The sequence below is a fragment of the Dipodomys merriami genome, unplaced genomic scaffold (assembly GCF_024711535.1).
Source record: "Dipodomys merriami isolate MVZ:Mamm:240054 unplaced genomic scaffold, mDipMer1.0.p SCAF_201, whole genome shotgun sequence".
Classification (NCBI taxonomy): domain Eukaryota; kingdom Metazoa; phylum Chordata; class Mammalia; order Rodentia; family Heteromyidae; genus Dipodomys; species Dipodomys merriami.
In genome coordinates this window covers 95,289-109,742 of record NW_027203394.1, presented here as the reverse complement: position 1 = coordinate 109,742, position 14,454 = coordinate 95,289, and the positions used below count along the sequence as shown (strand labels likewise).

Here is a 14,454-nt window from a genome sequence, read left to right as displayed (position 1 = left end):
CTTGAACTCAGGGCCTTCTGTTTTGTGCTTAGGGCTGAGGATCTGCTACGTGAGCCACACCTCCACTTCTTTATTTTTTTTGCTACTTCATTGAAGAAAAGAGTCTCAGATTTGTCTGCTGGGACCGGCTCAGAACTGTGATTCTCAGATCTCACCCTCCCGAGGAGCTGGGATTACAGGTGTGAGTTACAGGGACCCTGGTGGGGAATAATTCTTGAAAGGATCTGTGTCATTTATTAGGGGAGGGGGCACGGTACATATGCTGATTAAATAGCCTGACTTTCCACATTTGGAAACTTTTCATTGGGAAGTAAAAGCTCCAAACGGAGACACTGTAAACTGAAGAGAGAATGGAACATTTAGCTGGGTAAAATAATTGTGGTGTCGACATCTCACGGGAGGGGAAAACGGTCACATGTCCGGTCGGGCCGGGTGACATCAGAGGACCGCCCCTCCCCAACTCCCCCTGGAAGAGAGCCAACGTACGGTTTTGGTCAAGTGATCAAACCAAGTCTGTGCAGAAATTAACGTTTTCTTTTTTATTATATATCATATAATGTAGTAGTAAAGTCTGAAGTGCATGAATAAAAAGTTAGTGAAATCAGAGGAAGAACAATCTATAACAGCGGTAATTAGGTGCATTCCCTGTGTGTCTCAAAGAAACAAAACCGGAAAAAAAAAAAAAAAAGAGTTTTCAACTCATTTTGGCCTAAAACTTAGTATAGTTATGTTCAGGTCCCCAAGATTCTGACATCAGAACTCGGGCAACGCTGGTTAGAACCATAGGGGCTTTACAATAAAAGCTAAAATATTGACCATATGATGGCAAAAAGTCTTAGTTTGTGATTAACGTATTCTCTTCTAGCTACTCTCTGATGAAGTTGGTGGTGCCGTGGAAGAGGACCTCCGCCGTCTGGAGGAGGATCGGGAGCACTCCGCCCCGTAGGCCAGCCGTTTGTCGTAGCCATCCATCTGGGCCTCCAGGAAATCCCGCTGCTGCTGGTGCAGGGTGTGGCTGATCAGGCCCGGGAGGGCGTGGATGCTGCCGATCAGAGTCTCCAGCTTCGTCTCCAGGGTGAGGATCCGCTTCTCGAAGTCCTCGCTCCTCTCGTTCAAGTCGGAGATCATGTCGTACATGATGTTCTGAGTCTGGAAGGGGGGACACGGGGGGTGGTGTGGAGAGACAGTGCGCTGGGCGGCCCAACTCCCACCCCGGCTCGCCTCTCTGGTTGGTGGCGGCTCCATGAATGAATGAGCTGCGTGGGGAGCAAATTCTAGAAGGTTCCATGCTGGGGCTTAGAGCCGATACTGCAGGTACTCACCTGGTGTCCTGTCGGAAGGCTTGGGGACATTAGGCCCAAGGATTTTAGGGATTGGAACAATTATAGCAAAGGTGTCCATTTCTGTGTTTATAAGTGAATTTCTTTTTGTCAGTTGTGGGGCTTGAACTCTGGGCCTGGGCGCTGTCCCTCAGCTCTTCGGCTCAAGGCGAGCGCTCTACCACGTGAGCCACAGCGCCCCTTCCATAGAGGTGAGTTTTAATGGTTGTTATATAAGTTAGCACGTCAAATTTGTGGTCTATGTGTACTATTACTAGGACAGTGCCTTTGTGTGCATGTGTGCGCGCGCGTGCGAGCTAGTACTCAAAACTCAGGCTTGAATTCTCACTTGCCTTTTTGCTGTTGATGCTGTTAGCGAAGTCAAGAGTCTCATGGCTTTTTCTGCCCTGTGTGGCTTTGAACCACAATCCTCAGGACTCTACCTCTTGGGTAGCAGCCAGGGCTCCAGGTGTGAGCCACGATTACAGGTGTGAGCTACCAGCACCTGGAGTCGCTCTTTTTTATAATGTCAATTTCCCACTGTTCTCAGTTTGCTTCGTGTTATTTTTTTTACTGATGACTATTTCCAGCCATGAGCCTTGAAGACACACACACACCCAAGACACAGGTCTGCTGTATCCCTGTAAGATTGGAGAATTCCAGAACTCTCCTGTTGGATGCAGGCGTCTTACAGTGTGCGTCCAGTTCACGGCAGTCTGGAGAGCATTTAAGCAGGTTGGGGGGGTTGGCTCATAGAGAAGAGATGGGAGGAGAAGGTACTTGGCGGTCAGGCCCCGCGTGCGTGCATGCATGCGTGCATCTCTGTGGATCTGTCCACCAGCGCGTGCACCAGGGGGCGTGGCCAGTGCCCGGCGGTCACGGGCAGCCCACACGGGCTGGACTTACCTTGGCCAGATCCACCAGGGTGTTGGCCTGGTCATTCAGCTTCCGCTGCTCCATCTTGACACTTCTCAATCTAGAAGACAGAACTCCAAGTCAGACGCGCCGTCTCCCCCCACCCCGCAGCGGCCGTCTCGTGGTTGACCAAACAGCATGCACCAAACCGGCAAGAGCAAGGTACTGCATGGAGAATGCTTTCACTCTTTGGGGCGGGGTGGGGCGTCCATACTGGGCGTATGTATCTGGTACAATGAGGAGCATGCTTTCCCAACACCGCAAAAAAAAAAAAAGAAAGAAAGGAGAGCAAGAGATGAGATGTCCTGGGGACAGAGCTGGTTACCGGACGTTGAATTCAGAAAGGATCATAAGGGGGAGTGGGGAAGGAGAAGGGGGGGGGTTCACCGTATGAGAAGAAGCCAGAACATTCCTTAAAGCCCCGGCATCATGACAAATAGACATAGGAAGAGAGAATGCGAGCAATGGGCCCTCGTCACGCGCGAGCGATGCCGCCTTCCTATGCCTATGTGAGCGGCCGCGGGCGCGCCCCGTGGCGTCTGAGATGAGTCGGGTTAGCACTGGGGCCCGATGAGCGGTGACAGGCGGGATTCTCATTAGCAGAAACCAAACTTTTATTCAACCAGCAGCGAAGGTAGCTCAAAACGCATCGTCCTGTCCCCTAGCTCTCCATCGGTTCCTCGGGGACCTTTCTTTTTTAAATCTTAAAACTGATTTTGATAAAGGAGGAGAAAGTCCCTTTTTTTTTTTTTTAAATTAGATAAAAGTCAGAACACACGCCTGACACTGCGTGTTTGTCAGAGGGCTTTTTCATGACTTACAATATCATTGTACACACCCAAAAAAGCCACCGTTTTTTTTTTTTTTTAAGTATTTCCAAATGAGAACTCTTATTATTTTTTTTTGGCATATTTATGTCCTAAGAACCAAAGATTTTTTTTTTCCCCAAGATAAAGATAGGTTTTTTTTTTTTTCTTTCTGTAAATCAACAATTTAAAGACTTCAAAGGATAGGTCTTCCTAAGCTGCTTAATGGAAAAGGTTAAAAAAAGGAAAAGAAAGGGAAATCCATGCTAACCTTCCTTGGCCTTGGTGACGAAAGCCATTTTAGAAAGTCAGCGTTGTTAACGTCAGACGGTATGCTTTGTTCTTTTAAATTGTTGTTAGTTTAAATGGCTCAGAATCGTCTATAACTAACTAGATTATAACTCACAGGGCAAGATTTTACTGCCAGGAGACCCTGTCACAACCACTCCCCCCACGAGGAGGTTGGTCCGTTCAGCCCCGCAGAGTTGAACTGACTCCACCTTCAACCGCCCGGAGGCGTTTCGGTTCACAGCCCGCCCTGGTGACTGCTCACAACCCCTCAGCATGACCCGGCAGGCTGGGCCAGGTCCTAGTCTAAACGAAATGTGCCAGCAGGTCCCTAACGTTCACATCCTGTTGAGAAAAATCCCGAGTGTCCTTAGAAGGGTGACGTCTGTCCCTTGTACAACACGGGCCACAAACAACTCCCTAGACGTTTGTGGGTCACCCCAGAGAGGGGAGAAGGTGGGGTTCCATGTCCAGCTGGAGCTCTTGGGTGGAAGGACGTGTGTGTGTGTGTGTGTGTGTGTGTGTGTGTGTGTGTGTGTGTGTGTACACTCCTAGCCTCTCTCGGGTGACTCAACTGTGTCTGACAGTAGAATTTTGCCCCTTTTATCCGCTCCGAATGCGGTCCTGCACGTAAGCCCTGCCTAACTGAAGCTCCTCCGTGTTCCTGGGACATGTATCGTTTTTGTCCTGCACAGCCTGAGATCGGGGACCGTAGATGGACACGTCCATCTGAGCTGCCGGAATAAAAGGTAACATGCAGAGAGGTGCATATTACTCTCTTCCCACACCCCACACACGAAAAGAAGAAGAAGAAACGTATGCTGATTTCTTCCTTGTGAACTTCGCTTATCACAGGAAAATAGCATGGGTGGTTTTTTTGTTTTTGGTTTTGTTTTGGATCACATTTCCAATGGCAGCAACCAGACGACTAAAATTCACAAAGAAAGGATCCGCTTTTTGGTAGGTGCATGCAGCCAGTCGAAAAGTCTGCAAATGTAGAGAGGCGCGGCTCACGTAACTTACTTCCGAGCTCTATTTTCATTTTGTCGGGGAAAAAAAAAAAAAAAAGACAGAAGAAAAAAGAAACTGTAAAATATTCTGGAATGGAAAAAGAAAAATCACAGAGAGGCGCTTCAGTCTGGCACAGGGGGCTCGATTCATTCGACGGAAGACCTCCTCGTGACCCAGGGACACCCTGTCGGTTGACCCCTCCGTCCTTGGCCGGTGAGTGGGGCCTGTCCACGAGAGTGCTCGCCGTTCCTCCCGACCCGGACGGACGTGAGACACGGGAACGAACCCCAGGCCAACCCGGCCTCGGGGTGCTCGGGGAAGCAACTGAAATCATTTTTGTTTTCTAAAACAATATAGTGACCAGAAGGCCAATGTGCTCAATAAATCAGGGCATCCTAGTGTTTGAGGGGGGGCTTCACGTGGCCCCCAGAGCCGCTGTATAAAGGACCACGTTGGACTTCTTGGCTCTGAGACAAGTTGGTGTTGGCAGGTGGGTCCACCATACAGGACGTGGAAAAAACCAGGATGGAAAGGAAGAGCTCACGTTGTGGCACCGAGAGACACAATTCAAACAGGCCCACTGCTGGGAAGAGGACTCGGAGCAGATAAGATAGGGCAGCAAGGCTGGGAGGGAGGGAGACAGCAGCGGGACCGGCTCTCAGAGCTGGGGGCTCTCCCGGGAAGCGCCAGCAAATGAGTTTGGAACATCTGCCCTTCTGCCACGAAGGCCCGAGCTGCCCGGCGCTGCCGGCCGGGCCTCGGCTCACGCTGGGTCCACAGGGAGCGGTGGAGGCCTTGCCTTGCGGAATCGAGCCCCTGTGTGCCTCACCTCCCCACCCCTCCCCGTGACAGCCAGAGCCGCCTCGAACGCAGCCCAGAGAAACGAGGCTTTGTGGGGCTGAAGCACAGGGCTCCCGTGTCGAGGACAACACGTATGAGACAATTCAGAACGCCGTCTGAGCCGCCCGAGGCTCGCGTACTGGCGAGGTACACGTTCTACAGAAGAAACGGAGTCAGAAACTGTGACAGACACAAGAGAGTCACAGGGGAATTCCTTGGTCACCACTCAGAAGAGCAGGTGATGGGGGAGCGTTGGGAAAATCCCTCCATGGCACCCAGCACCTCAATTCAACCTGCCCAGTGGGCACAACTGCTGCTGTCTTTAGGACAGGTTTTTTTTTTTTTGGTTGTTATTGGTTGTGGGGATTGAACTCTGGGCCTGGGCGCTGTCCCTGTGCTCTTCAGCTCAAGGCGAGCGCTCTACCACTTGAGCCACTTCTGGTTTTCTGGTGGTCCATGGGAGATAAGAGTCTCACGGGGCTGGGAAGGTGGCTCAGTGGTAGAGCGCTTGCCTTGCATGCATGAGGCCCTGGGTTTGATTCCTCAGCACCACATAGGCAAAAAGAAAAAAAGCTGGAAGTGGTGTTGTGGCTCAGGTGGCGTTGTGGCTCAGGTGGTAGAGCGCTAGCCTTGAGCTGAAGAGCTGAGGGACAGCGCCCCGGCCCAGAGTTCAGGCCCCACAACCGGACCCCCCCCCCCAAAAAAAGTCTCACGGACTTTCCTGCCCAGGCTGGCTTTGAACCGTGATCCTCAGATCTCAGCCTCCTGAGTAGCTAGGATGACAGGCGTGAGCCACCAGTGTCCAGCTAGGACAGTTCTTAAAACTAGCTTTCCTGCAGAGTGGGCTTAAAAAAAATTAGTTTATTGAAGAAAAGCTTTTCAAACGTAACAGCCAAGGTTATATGATGAATAAATACCTTTACGTTTCTCCCAAGGGTTTGCCTGTAAATGCATTCAGAACCTAAAATTTAATGAATCCCCACAATGTAGGGTAAGCGCCCCTGGTAAGGACGGTTTTGGGGCTAGATTACAACACACTTGCTGCAGTGTGATATTCTGAATTTGGTATTGGGGCATTTATCCAAGGCCAGTTCACACCGGATTGTGTTTTTAATAGGGAACGCTGACAGAAGCGTGAAATCTTGGCGGGCACGGGATGCTGGCAGGCCGCAGACCCGCCGGCCTACGCTTGCTCACTGTCTCTGCACACTGGTGTTCCCCGGCACACTCGGCTCCTCACACCCACCGAGGTGAGCTTTCTTTCCAATAGCTTCACATGAAACAGGTGAGTATCCAGATGCTCACACCCAGACACTTGTGGTCCATAGCGGGCCGTGTGGGTCTCGTGTGTGGATGGGGGGTTACTGGTGACAAGGGCTTTGGGGGTGGTTATGACTGTGGGGGACAGGCCTGGCCTGCAGGGGAGGGGGTGGGGAGGGGACGTCCAGGCAGGAGGTCCCGGCGGTGGCTTGTAAGGGGAGCTTGGTTCTCTCTCTGTGCTGTCTCACGTCTTCGGGGCGGTACTAAGGCCCTAACAACCAGGGGGAGCTCGGAGCTGCATCTGGTTTAAGGAAAAACACCACTGCCTTCTTACGAGCAGCAATGAAGACCAACTCCTCATGTATGCATGTGTGTGCGCTTCTGCCTTAGGTACCGGAGAACCGGGCTTCTCCGCTGCGCTTCCTCAGAAAAGAAAAAGAGCAAGCAGTGGTGTAATCTCCATCTCAGAGCCAGCTGGTTGGATGGACAGACAGGTGGAAGGTAGGAGGAGAAAGCCTAGAGATTCTGCATGTGTGGTGCCACGGGGCTTAGCAATGAGCTCTGTCTGTCTGTCCGTCAGATGAGTTCTAGCCTCGCAACTTTCTTGTCCTGTGCTAGTTTGGCCCCAGGGAGACAAAGAGCTGGGATTTGTCTGGTTTCCCAGGGTCGCCTGGGTGGATTTCACTCTGTGTTTCTTTGTGCAGGGGCAGCACATCTGCCTGATCCCAGACCTGAGACCCACAGGGTAAGAATACTTACAGTGAGGACATCTCCACCTCGGGGGGAAAGTCCTGCGTTTCCAAATTATCCTGACTCTTACGAGACACAGATACCTACTTCAAACGCCTATGGGAGTTGGGCAACAATGGAACAGCGACCGGGAGGGGAACGCTGCCATTTTAGGATCATGGAACGCAAAAATCTACAAGGAACATGAGGCGCACACCCAACCCCGAATTTCTGACTGGGAATGTGCCGAGTCTTCGATCACTAAGACAATTAGGGCTTTCTAATCCATACAGATATTTGATGTATGTGGGGAAAAATCTAGGTAGCTCACGCCATTTCATCTTTCAAGATTTTACCACGCATACAAGCTACACATCCTAGAACGAACGGACAATGAGAGTTAAATCAATTGGGACACGCCATTTTAATCGAAATGACTGATAACTGAAAACAGAAACAAGACATCTTGGTTAAGAAATGAGTAGTCTACTCATGAATTTTAATCGAAGAGCAGCTAAAATTTTCCTTCAGTATTTCACTGAGAGAATTACTGCGTATACAACAACAACAACAACAAAACTACTAAGTGTTGGTTGGCGTCGGAAGCCAGCCACAAAGCAAGCAAGATAAACACGGAGACGGTACTCACTGGTGAATAGCTTGCAAGAATTTCCGCTGATGTTTCCTCACTTTCGCGTGGTCTATCTTCTTCACCAGCTTCGTGTTTTTGTAGATGAGCCATGTTTCCCTGAGCACATTGGCAGCTGCGTTTTTTACCTGTTCGGAAAACAAATGGTGGGAATTTAAGTCTCCCGCACAACGATCACCCGGCCCGTCCCGCAGCTCCCGAGGTCCACGGGAGGGAAGCGTCCCTGAGGTCATCTTGAGCGATGGCACCGTGCGTGTGTATTTCCTCTGCACTTGTAACCTTGGTGACTGACGGTGCCGAGATTTCTTCACTGCTACTTTTCAATATGAAAAGGGGAAAATAACATGTCCCCGAATTAAAACCAACAAGCAGCCAACTAGCAAACATACTTCCTCTATTACTCAGCTGTCTCTGTCTGTCTCTGTCTGTCCTGGTCCTTGAACTCAGGGCCTGGGCACTGTCCCTGAGCTTCTTTTGCTCAAGGCTGGCGCTCTACCACTTGAGCCACAGCGCCTCTTCTGGCTTTTTGCTGGTCCACTGGAGGGAAGAGTCTCATGGACCTTCTTGCCTGGGCTGGCTTCGAACCCCCAATCCTCAGACCTCCACCTAGCTCGGGTGACTGGTGCCCGGCTTCAGCTACGTTCCTCCTGGCAGGACTCTCCTTTCTTGGGGAAGGACAGATGGAGGAGGCGACAGACAGGCTGGGACGCTCACTGCCGGCGTGAGCCATGGTGAATGGGTGCACGAAAGCGCCCGGAGGCTTGCAGGGAAATGGAGCGAAAGCCAGGTCCGGACACTCGCGGGAATGGACCGTGTGGTTTCTCAGGTCAGGACGGTGCGGTGGCCTTTGCGCAGGTCTGGAGACCTCGGTCTGGGCTCTGGCTGGCTACGTGCGCCGGTGAGTTTCTCAGGCCTCGCTGAGCTCTGCTGACGGCTGTGAGCGGATCGACACCTTCTCTACAACGCACCACGCAGGCCGCTGCGCACACTGGAGGAAATGGAGGCTCTCCCGTCAGCCAGGGGCCTGACCGGCCGCGGGTGTGACTGAATTCCTGGCCATTTTTGAAATAAAGCCTCGCTTCCGGCCTTGGCACACCCCCACTTCTGTGGGGTACCCCCGTCCTGGTCAGGACAACAGGTGGCAATGCGGAGAAGGGGCCTCATGAGCGTTTCTGCTTGAGCTGGCCTCCAATCACGATCCTCACCCCTCAGCCTCCCAGGTAGCTAGGGCTACAGGGGTGGGGCCACTCACTGGCTTGTGATGTTATTACAGTCCTTACTGATCACAATTCTACAAGTAATTGTGAAGAACTTATATTTAGTCTGAGGAGGCTAAAATCTGAAGCCGGCTGAGGTAAGAAGGTCTATGAGACTCTTTCCTCCAACTAACCACCAAAAAGCTGGAAATGGAGCTGTGGCTCACATGGTAAGAGCACCAGCCTTGAGCGAAAACAAGCCAACAAGTAGCAACCAGGCCCTGAGTTCGAGCCCCCGGGCTGGCACATACACACACAAAGAATTCACGCAGTATCGTCTGTCAATTTGGAAATCTTGAACATCATCGGGTCGGGATCCTCGGAACGTCTTGCGTTTGTTTCTTCTCAACAGCAAGGCATCTCTGCGGCCCAAACTCCACACTCTCCTCGGCGTTCAGTCCCAGATGGGCAGCGGTCCGGCCTTCCCCGGGCCCCAGACACCCGGCGACAGGAGGACAGAGCGTCCGTCCGCGCGGGGCTGCGCCCGCCCCTCGGCCAGCCGCGGGGACTTTTGTGTTTGCTTTCTGCTTTTGTTGGCACTCTTCCACCTGGGCGCCGGGGGCAACTCTGAGCTGCAGAGTCTCAACACATTTTCCATCTCCCTCAACGCTGAACACGACCAATCTGTGTTTCCCTTTCCCACACGGGGAAGCCATGTCTGTGTAAAATTGTTTCCCCTGGAAATTTGCGCATGGTGAGTGATTTTTCTTTTTTTCATGGTGATTTTTCAATTCAGGAAGGCTCGAAACATTAAACCTGGTCTTGGGAAATAACCCACTGTTTCAATATTTATCGCTGTTATTTATTTTCTTACAGAGTTAGTTATATTCCAATTTCAGAACATCTGTGGCCATTAACCTGTTCGCCACTGGGGGGGGGGGAATATTTCTTCTACATGGTATTTCAGGGAATCATCATTTTTTTCTTTTAAGCAGGGTTTAAACTTAGGTCCTTGAGATCGGTAGGCGGGCGCTCTACCGTTTGAACCAGGCCTCCAGCTTTTTGACTTTGCTATTTCTCTAATAGGGTCATCATCCTGTTCTCCAGGGCTGGCTGGGACCACAGTCCTCAGCGCCTGAGCAGCTGGGCTGTGAGGCGGGGCCCCTGGTGAGTGTTTGCAGTTTTTCAATCTCTTAATGATTACGTGTGGCTTTTGGGACGTTTCTTTTTTGTTGTCGGTGGTGCTTTGGTGGGGATCGAACCCAGAGCCTTGGGCACGCTGGGTAAAGAGCTGTAGCACTGAGTTACACCCCAGCTTGATGGGACAGCCCGGCCTCTGCCACCCAACGCCTCCCGGCCGGCCGCGGGTCAGGGGGAAAGGCGTGATCTACCTGCTGTTCTGTGAGCGACTCTGATCCACGTGCCCCATGGCCCCTCACGATCTGAAGTCGGGAACCCCCCCCCCCCCCCGCTTAGCAAGCACGCCCCGCCTTCCCGGCCGCGCACCCCGAGACGGCATAGACGGCGGGGGCCGCTGGGGCGGCCGGCCGGCCACTCACCCTCTTGGTCAGCTGGGTGTCCATCATGAAGTTGTGCACGTGTTTTTCTGCTTTGGTGAGTTCTAGTTTCCGCGCCACAACAGCTACCACCAGGGCTGTGCAACCGGCACCCTGGAGACAAGGAGAGCCAAAGCATTATTATTATTGTTGTTGTTGTTTGGATACTGGTGCTTGAATTTAGCTTTTGCGATCAAGGCTGGTGCGCCACCACTTCCGGTTTTCTGGTGATTCACTGGAGATCAGAGTCTCATGGGGTTTCCTGCTCGGGCCGGCTTTGAACCGAGATCCTCAGATCTCAGCCTCCTGAGCAGCTGGGATTACAGGCGTGAGCCACCGGCGCTCAGTGCATTGTTAAGTTGAAAAGGCTGCGTTTCCCAGTGCCCCCCATAAAGATCACAGAAAAAAAATGCTTAGCAACAAATATTGGATGGTATGATGCCAGATTTACACCCTGAGGCACCTAATTTAAGAACTGAAGTGTGATTCTATCACAACTAACGGCCCCAAACACACACACACACACACACTGGACAGGATTATGCATGTACAGCCACCGGAGGACTGACCACAGCATCACCTCTGCACGCATCGACCGCTTTCCATGGTTCCACGCCGGTCACAGACAGGCTTGGATCTCGGGGCATGGCGGTGATCTGAGCCCAGAACCAAGGCCTACGCACTCACGACACGGCGGCGGCGATCAGCAAGGGCCTCCACGCATGCTCGAGGCTCAGACTCGGCGAGCGCGGGGACTGGCGCAGGGACTGGCGTGGGGACTGGCGCGGGGACTGGCGCTCCCTTCGCCCGGCCATCGCCGCTCCGCTGACCTCTGGGAAGGCCACGCCGCGGTTCTCCCTGTGGATCTCCGCGCTCGCCGGCACCTGTGCCCCATCATCTTCGCTACAAGGCCCAGTAGAGCTGCGTCCACAGGACGCTCCCCCGGTTCTGTTTTTTCTCAGAAAAGCAATCCACGCGGGGGAAAGAGAGCAATTCCGGGGAGCGGAGGCCCCGGGCCGGGCTCCGGGCGTGGCTGGGATCCTGGCCACTTTTCTTTTATGCTATTTCTTTTTTGCGTCTCCATCAACATGCGCGAGGACGGACGTTGGTACACGCGCTACAGAAACACAGCTACAGGGCCGGAAAACAGCTGGCCAGCTGTGCCACGGCGCGGGCACCGATCACAGCCGAGCAAGAGCATCTGACTCACCTTGCTCTGCCTTGTGGAGTCTCGGAGCAGAAACCGAGCAGTGACGCTTCTTACCCGCAGCTGTCCTCAGCCCTCAAAACACGACACGCCGGAAGGCAGTAATGGCAGAGGGCTTGCGCAGATGGAGGAGGAGGAGGATGAAGAAAGGAGGGGGAGGAGGGATGGCCTTTGAAAAGGCCAGGCCCCACTTTGCTGGCTTCAGGCCTCTGTCACAGCAGGGGATGCTGGAGCAGGTTAAATCCACGCCCACTGCCAGCTTTCTACTCCGGCCTGTGTGAGAGCGCCTCCCTGCCAAACCCAGGACCGCCGGCCCCAGGGCCTTGCCACGTGCTGGGGGCACGGGATGGGCACGGGGCGCTCAGATGAGCAGAGGCAGGGGGGGCACGGGAATTGGGGGGACCCTAACTGCTGGAGACACCCCCAGGGGCAGCTGGTTGCAGGACTCCGACCCCGTGTGGCCTTGGCCGGCGGCTGAGATCTCACTTGTTTCTTTCTTTCTGGAAGGAAATCAAAAATCCTCCCGGGACTGGAAAATCACCGGCACTGGAGGCCTTTGGAAGTGGGTTTCTATTTGTGTGTGGATCTTGGGGTCTGCTCTTTGCTGGGAAGTGGGGGTGGGGGGGCAGGGAGGGACAGCGAGTTAGTGATCACTGTAACCATGACCCACTCACTGTCCTGACCAGCGGAAAAACCCTCTCCTGCTCCCAAACGCAGCGCCCTTCCCGCCACTGCGCCTGTCTGTTAGTTCAGGGGACCAGGAGTGTGCACCTCACCGTCATGATCCGAAAGCCGTGCTCATCAACTCCCTCCCAGCGCTGCTGGCTTGGGTTCATCCCCGCCAGGCGCGGCGGCTTCGGGAGTTTACGCAGCCAGCGGCGCAGCGGCGCTGCTCTCCTGCCCGCGCCAGGACGGTGCTCGTCACCAAGCCCGGCCGGTCACACTCTCCCCAAGGCCTCCCCGGAGCCTCAGCCCGGGTGGAAAGGGCCATGGAGAAGGCTTCCTGGCACTGAGATCCCCGCGTGCGCCGCCTCCCTCCGTTCCTGAAGGAAGCAGGGGAGGAGAGCGGCAAGCTGCCCTTCGAGATGCCGGGGGACGCACAAGGAAGACTGTGTGCACGGAGCCACCCCAGAAAAAGGGCAGCGAGCAACAGGGCTCCCCGAAAGAGGAAAAGGGCTGGATGGCGGCTGCACCTGCGGATCCGCCACGCAGGAGGAGGACGGGAGCAGCTCCGAGCGGAGGGCGCGAACCTCGTGTGAAAAAACCAGCCAGTGAAAGGAGAAGGGGATCCGATCCCCATCGCAGCCCAGACCTGCGTCAGAAACTCAGACAGCCCGCGCCCGGCCCAGACCACGCTCAGCTAACCGTGCCAACACCCAGCAAGCGGAAGCACGCAGGGTCCAGACGTAAACCACGCGAGGAGGAGCGCGTGGGAAGGCCGTGGAGTCATTATTTTCTCTTTAACTTTCAGAATCCTCATCACTGTGATGAATGACTTAAAAAAAAAAAAAACAAGTCCGGCGCCGGTGGCTCACGCCTGTCATCCCAGCTACTCGGGAGGCTGAGATCTGAGGATCACGGTTCAAAGCCAGCCCGGGCAGGAAAGTCCGTGAGACTCTGATCTCCAATGAGCCACCAGAAAACCAGAAGTGGCGCTGTGGCTCAAGGGGTAGAGCGCTCGTCTTGAGCTGAAGAGCTGAGGGACAGCGCCCAGGCCTCTGGGATTTCCTCCAAGACCCGCCACTCTTCCTGGGAAGGAGGGCTCAAGGGTGGAGTTTGGGGACAGGCAACCTATGGTGGCTTTCTTGCGCTCCAGCGGGGGGAGGAAGCAAGCAAGGATGGCTTGAGGCTGGTCCGCGGTGGTAATCATCCCCGGGTTCAAATCTCCCTTTTGGAAATGGCACCAGTGGGAGCCCCGGTGTTGTGCGGCCTGAAGGATCTACGCCGGGCACGGGCCGCCCCCCTGCCGTCCCAGCTACTCGAGGGGCTGAGAGTGCGGGGCGCAGGTGGAGGCGGGCCTGGGCGGGCGGGTCGCTGTGGACTCTCCCGTCCAATCAGCCACCAAAGAGCCCGAAGCAGAGCTGTGGCTCCAGTGGTAGAGCGTTTGAGGGAGGGAGCTAAGGGACGTGTAGTCACGCGGGTCCGGGGTGGGCGCGTGTGGGGTTTCTACCTCAAGTAGAAGGGTTCTGGGCTTAGCTCTCTCTATGGTTCATTCTCTTCCTGTCCAGCAGCTCCTTGCTCTGTGGAAGACCTTGGGTGGAGTTAAAGAGCAGCGCGCTGACCCCGGGACCAGACCTCTGTGTTCCTAACCCTCATGAGTAAAGACAGAGCGAGTCTGGGGGAGCCATCACATCTGGACTCAACACTCGGCCACGAGGAGGCCGCTGAGCCTCTCATCCAACAGCCTCCAGGAGGAGGCCGGACGGGGATGAAGCCTTTCCACTCAATTACTCCTCGGGCCGAAGCAACTAAAAACCACCCCACACGTAGAGGGGCGCCTCTTCTGTGGTTCTACCGAAATCTGAATTATTAAAGAGCCACTTAGTGGCGAATAACCTTCCTTAGACAGAGCTCGCTCTGTACTTAAAGGTAATTACACCCCCGATCTCCATCCGCGCTCCAGAGTCCAGCGTGGAACCGGTGCTGCTGCTGTGATCTTCTAGGAATAGAAAGGCCAC

At 54.1% G+C, this 14,454-nt stretch overlaps 1 protein-coding gene across 1 annotated transcript in view; it reads right to left on the bottom strand.

The window, feature by feature from the left end:
- Positions 1-516: 516 nt before the first annotated feature.
- Kcnn2 (potassium calcium-activated channel subfamily N member 2) overlaps positions 517-14,454 on the bottom strand; it is a 59,555-nt gene continuing 45,617 nt past the window's right edge. The window contains exons 5-8 of the mRNA XM_070031480.1: positions 10,573-10,683; positions 7,818-7,945; positions 2,226-2,295; positions 517-1,149 (exon numbers count right to left, since the gene is read on the bottom strand). Coding sequence (XP_069887581.1) covers positions 862-1,149; positions 2,226-2,295; positions 7,818-7,945; positions 10,573-10,683 — 597 coding nt within the window. The 3' untranslated portion in view covers positions 517-861. The remainder of the gene's footprint in view (positions 1,150-2,225; positions 2,296-7,817; positions 7,946-10,572; positions 10,684-14,454) is intronic.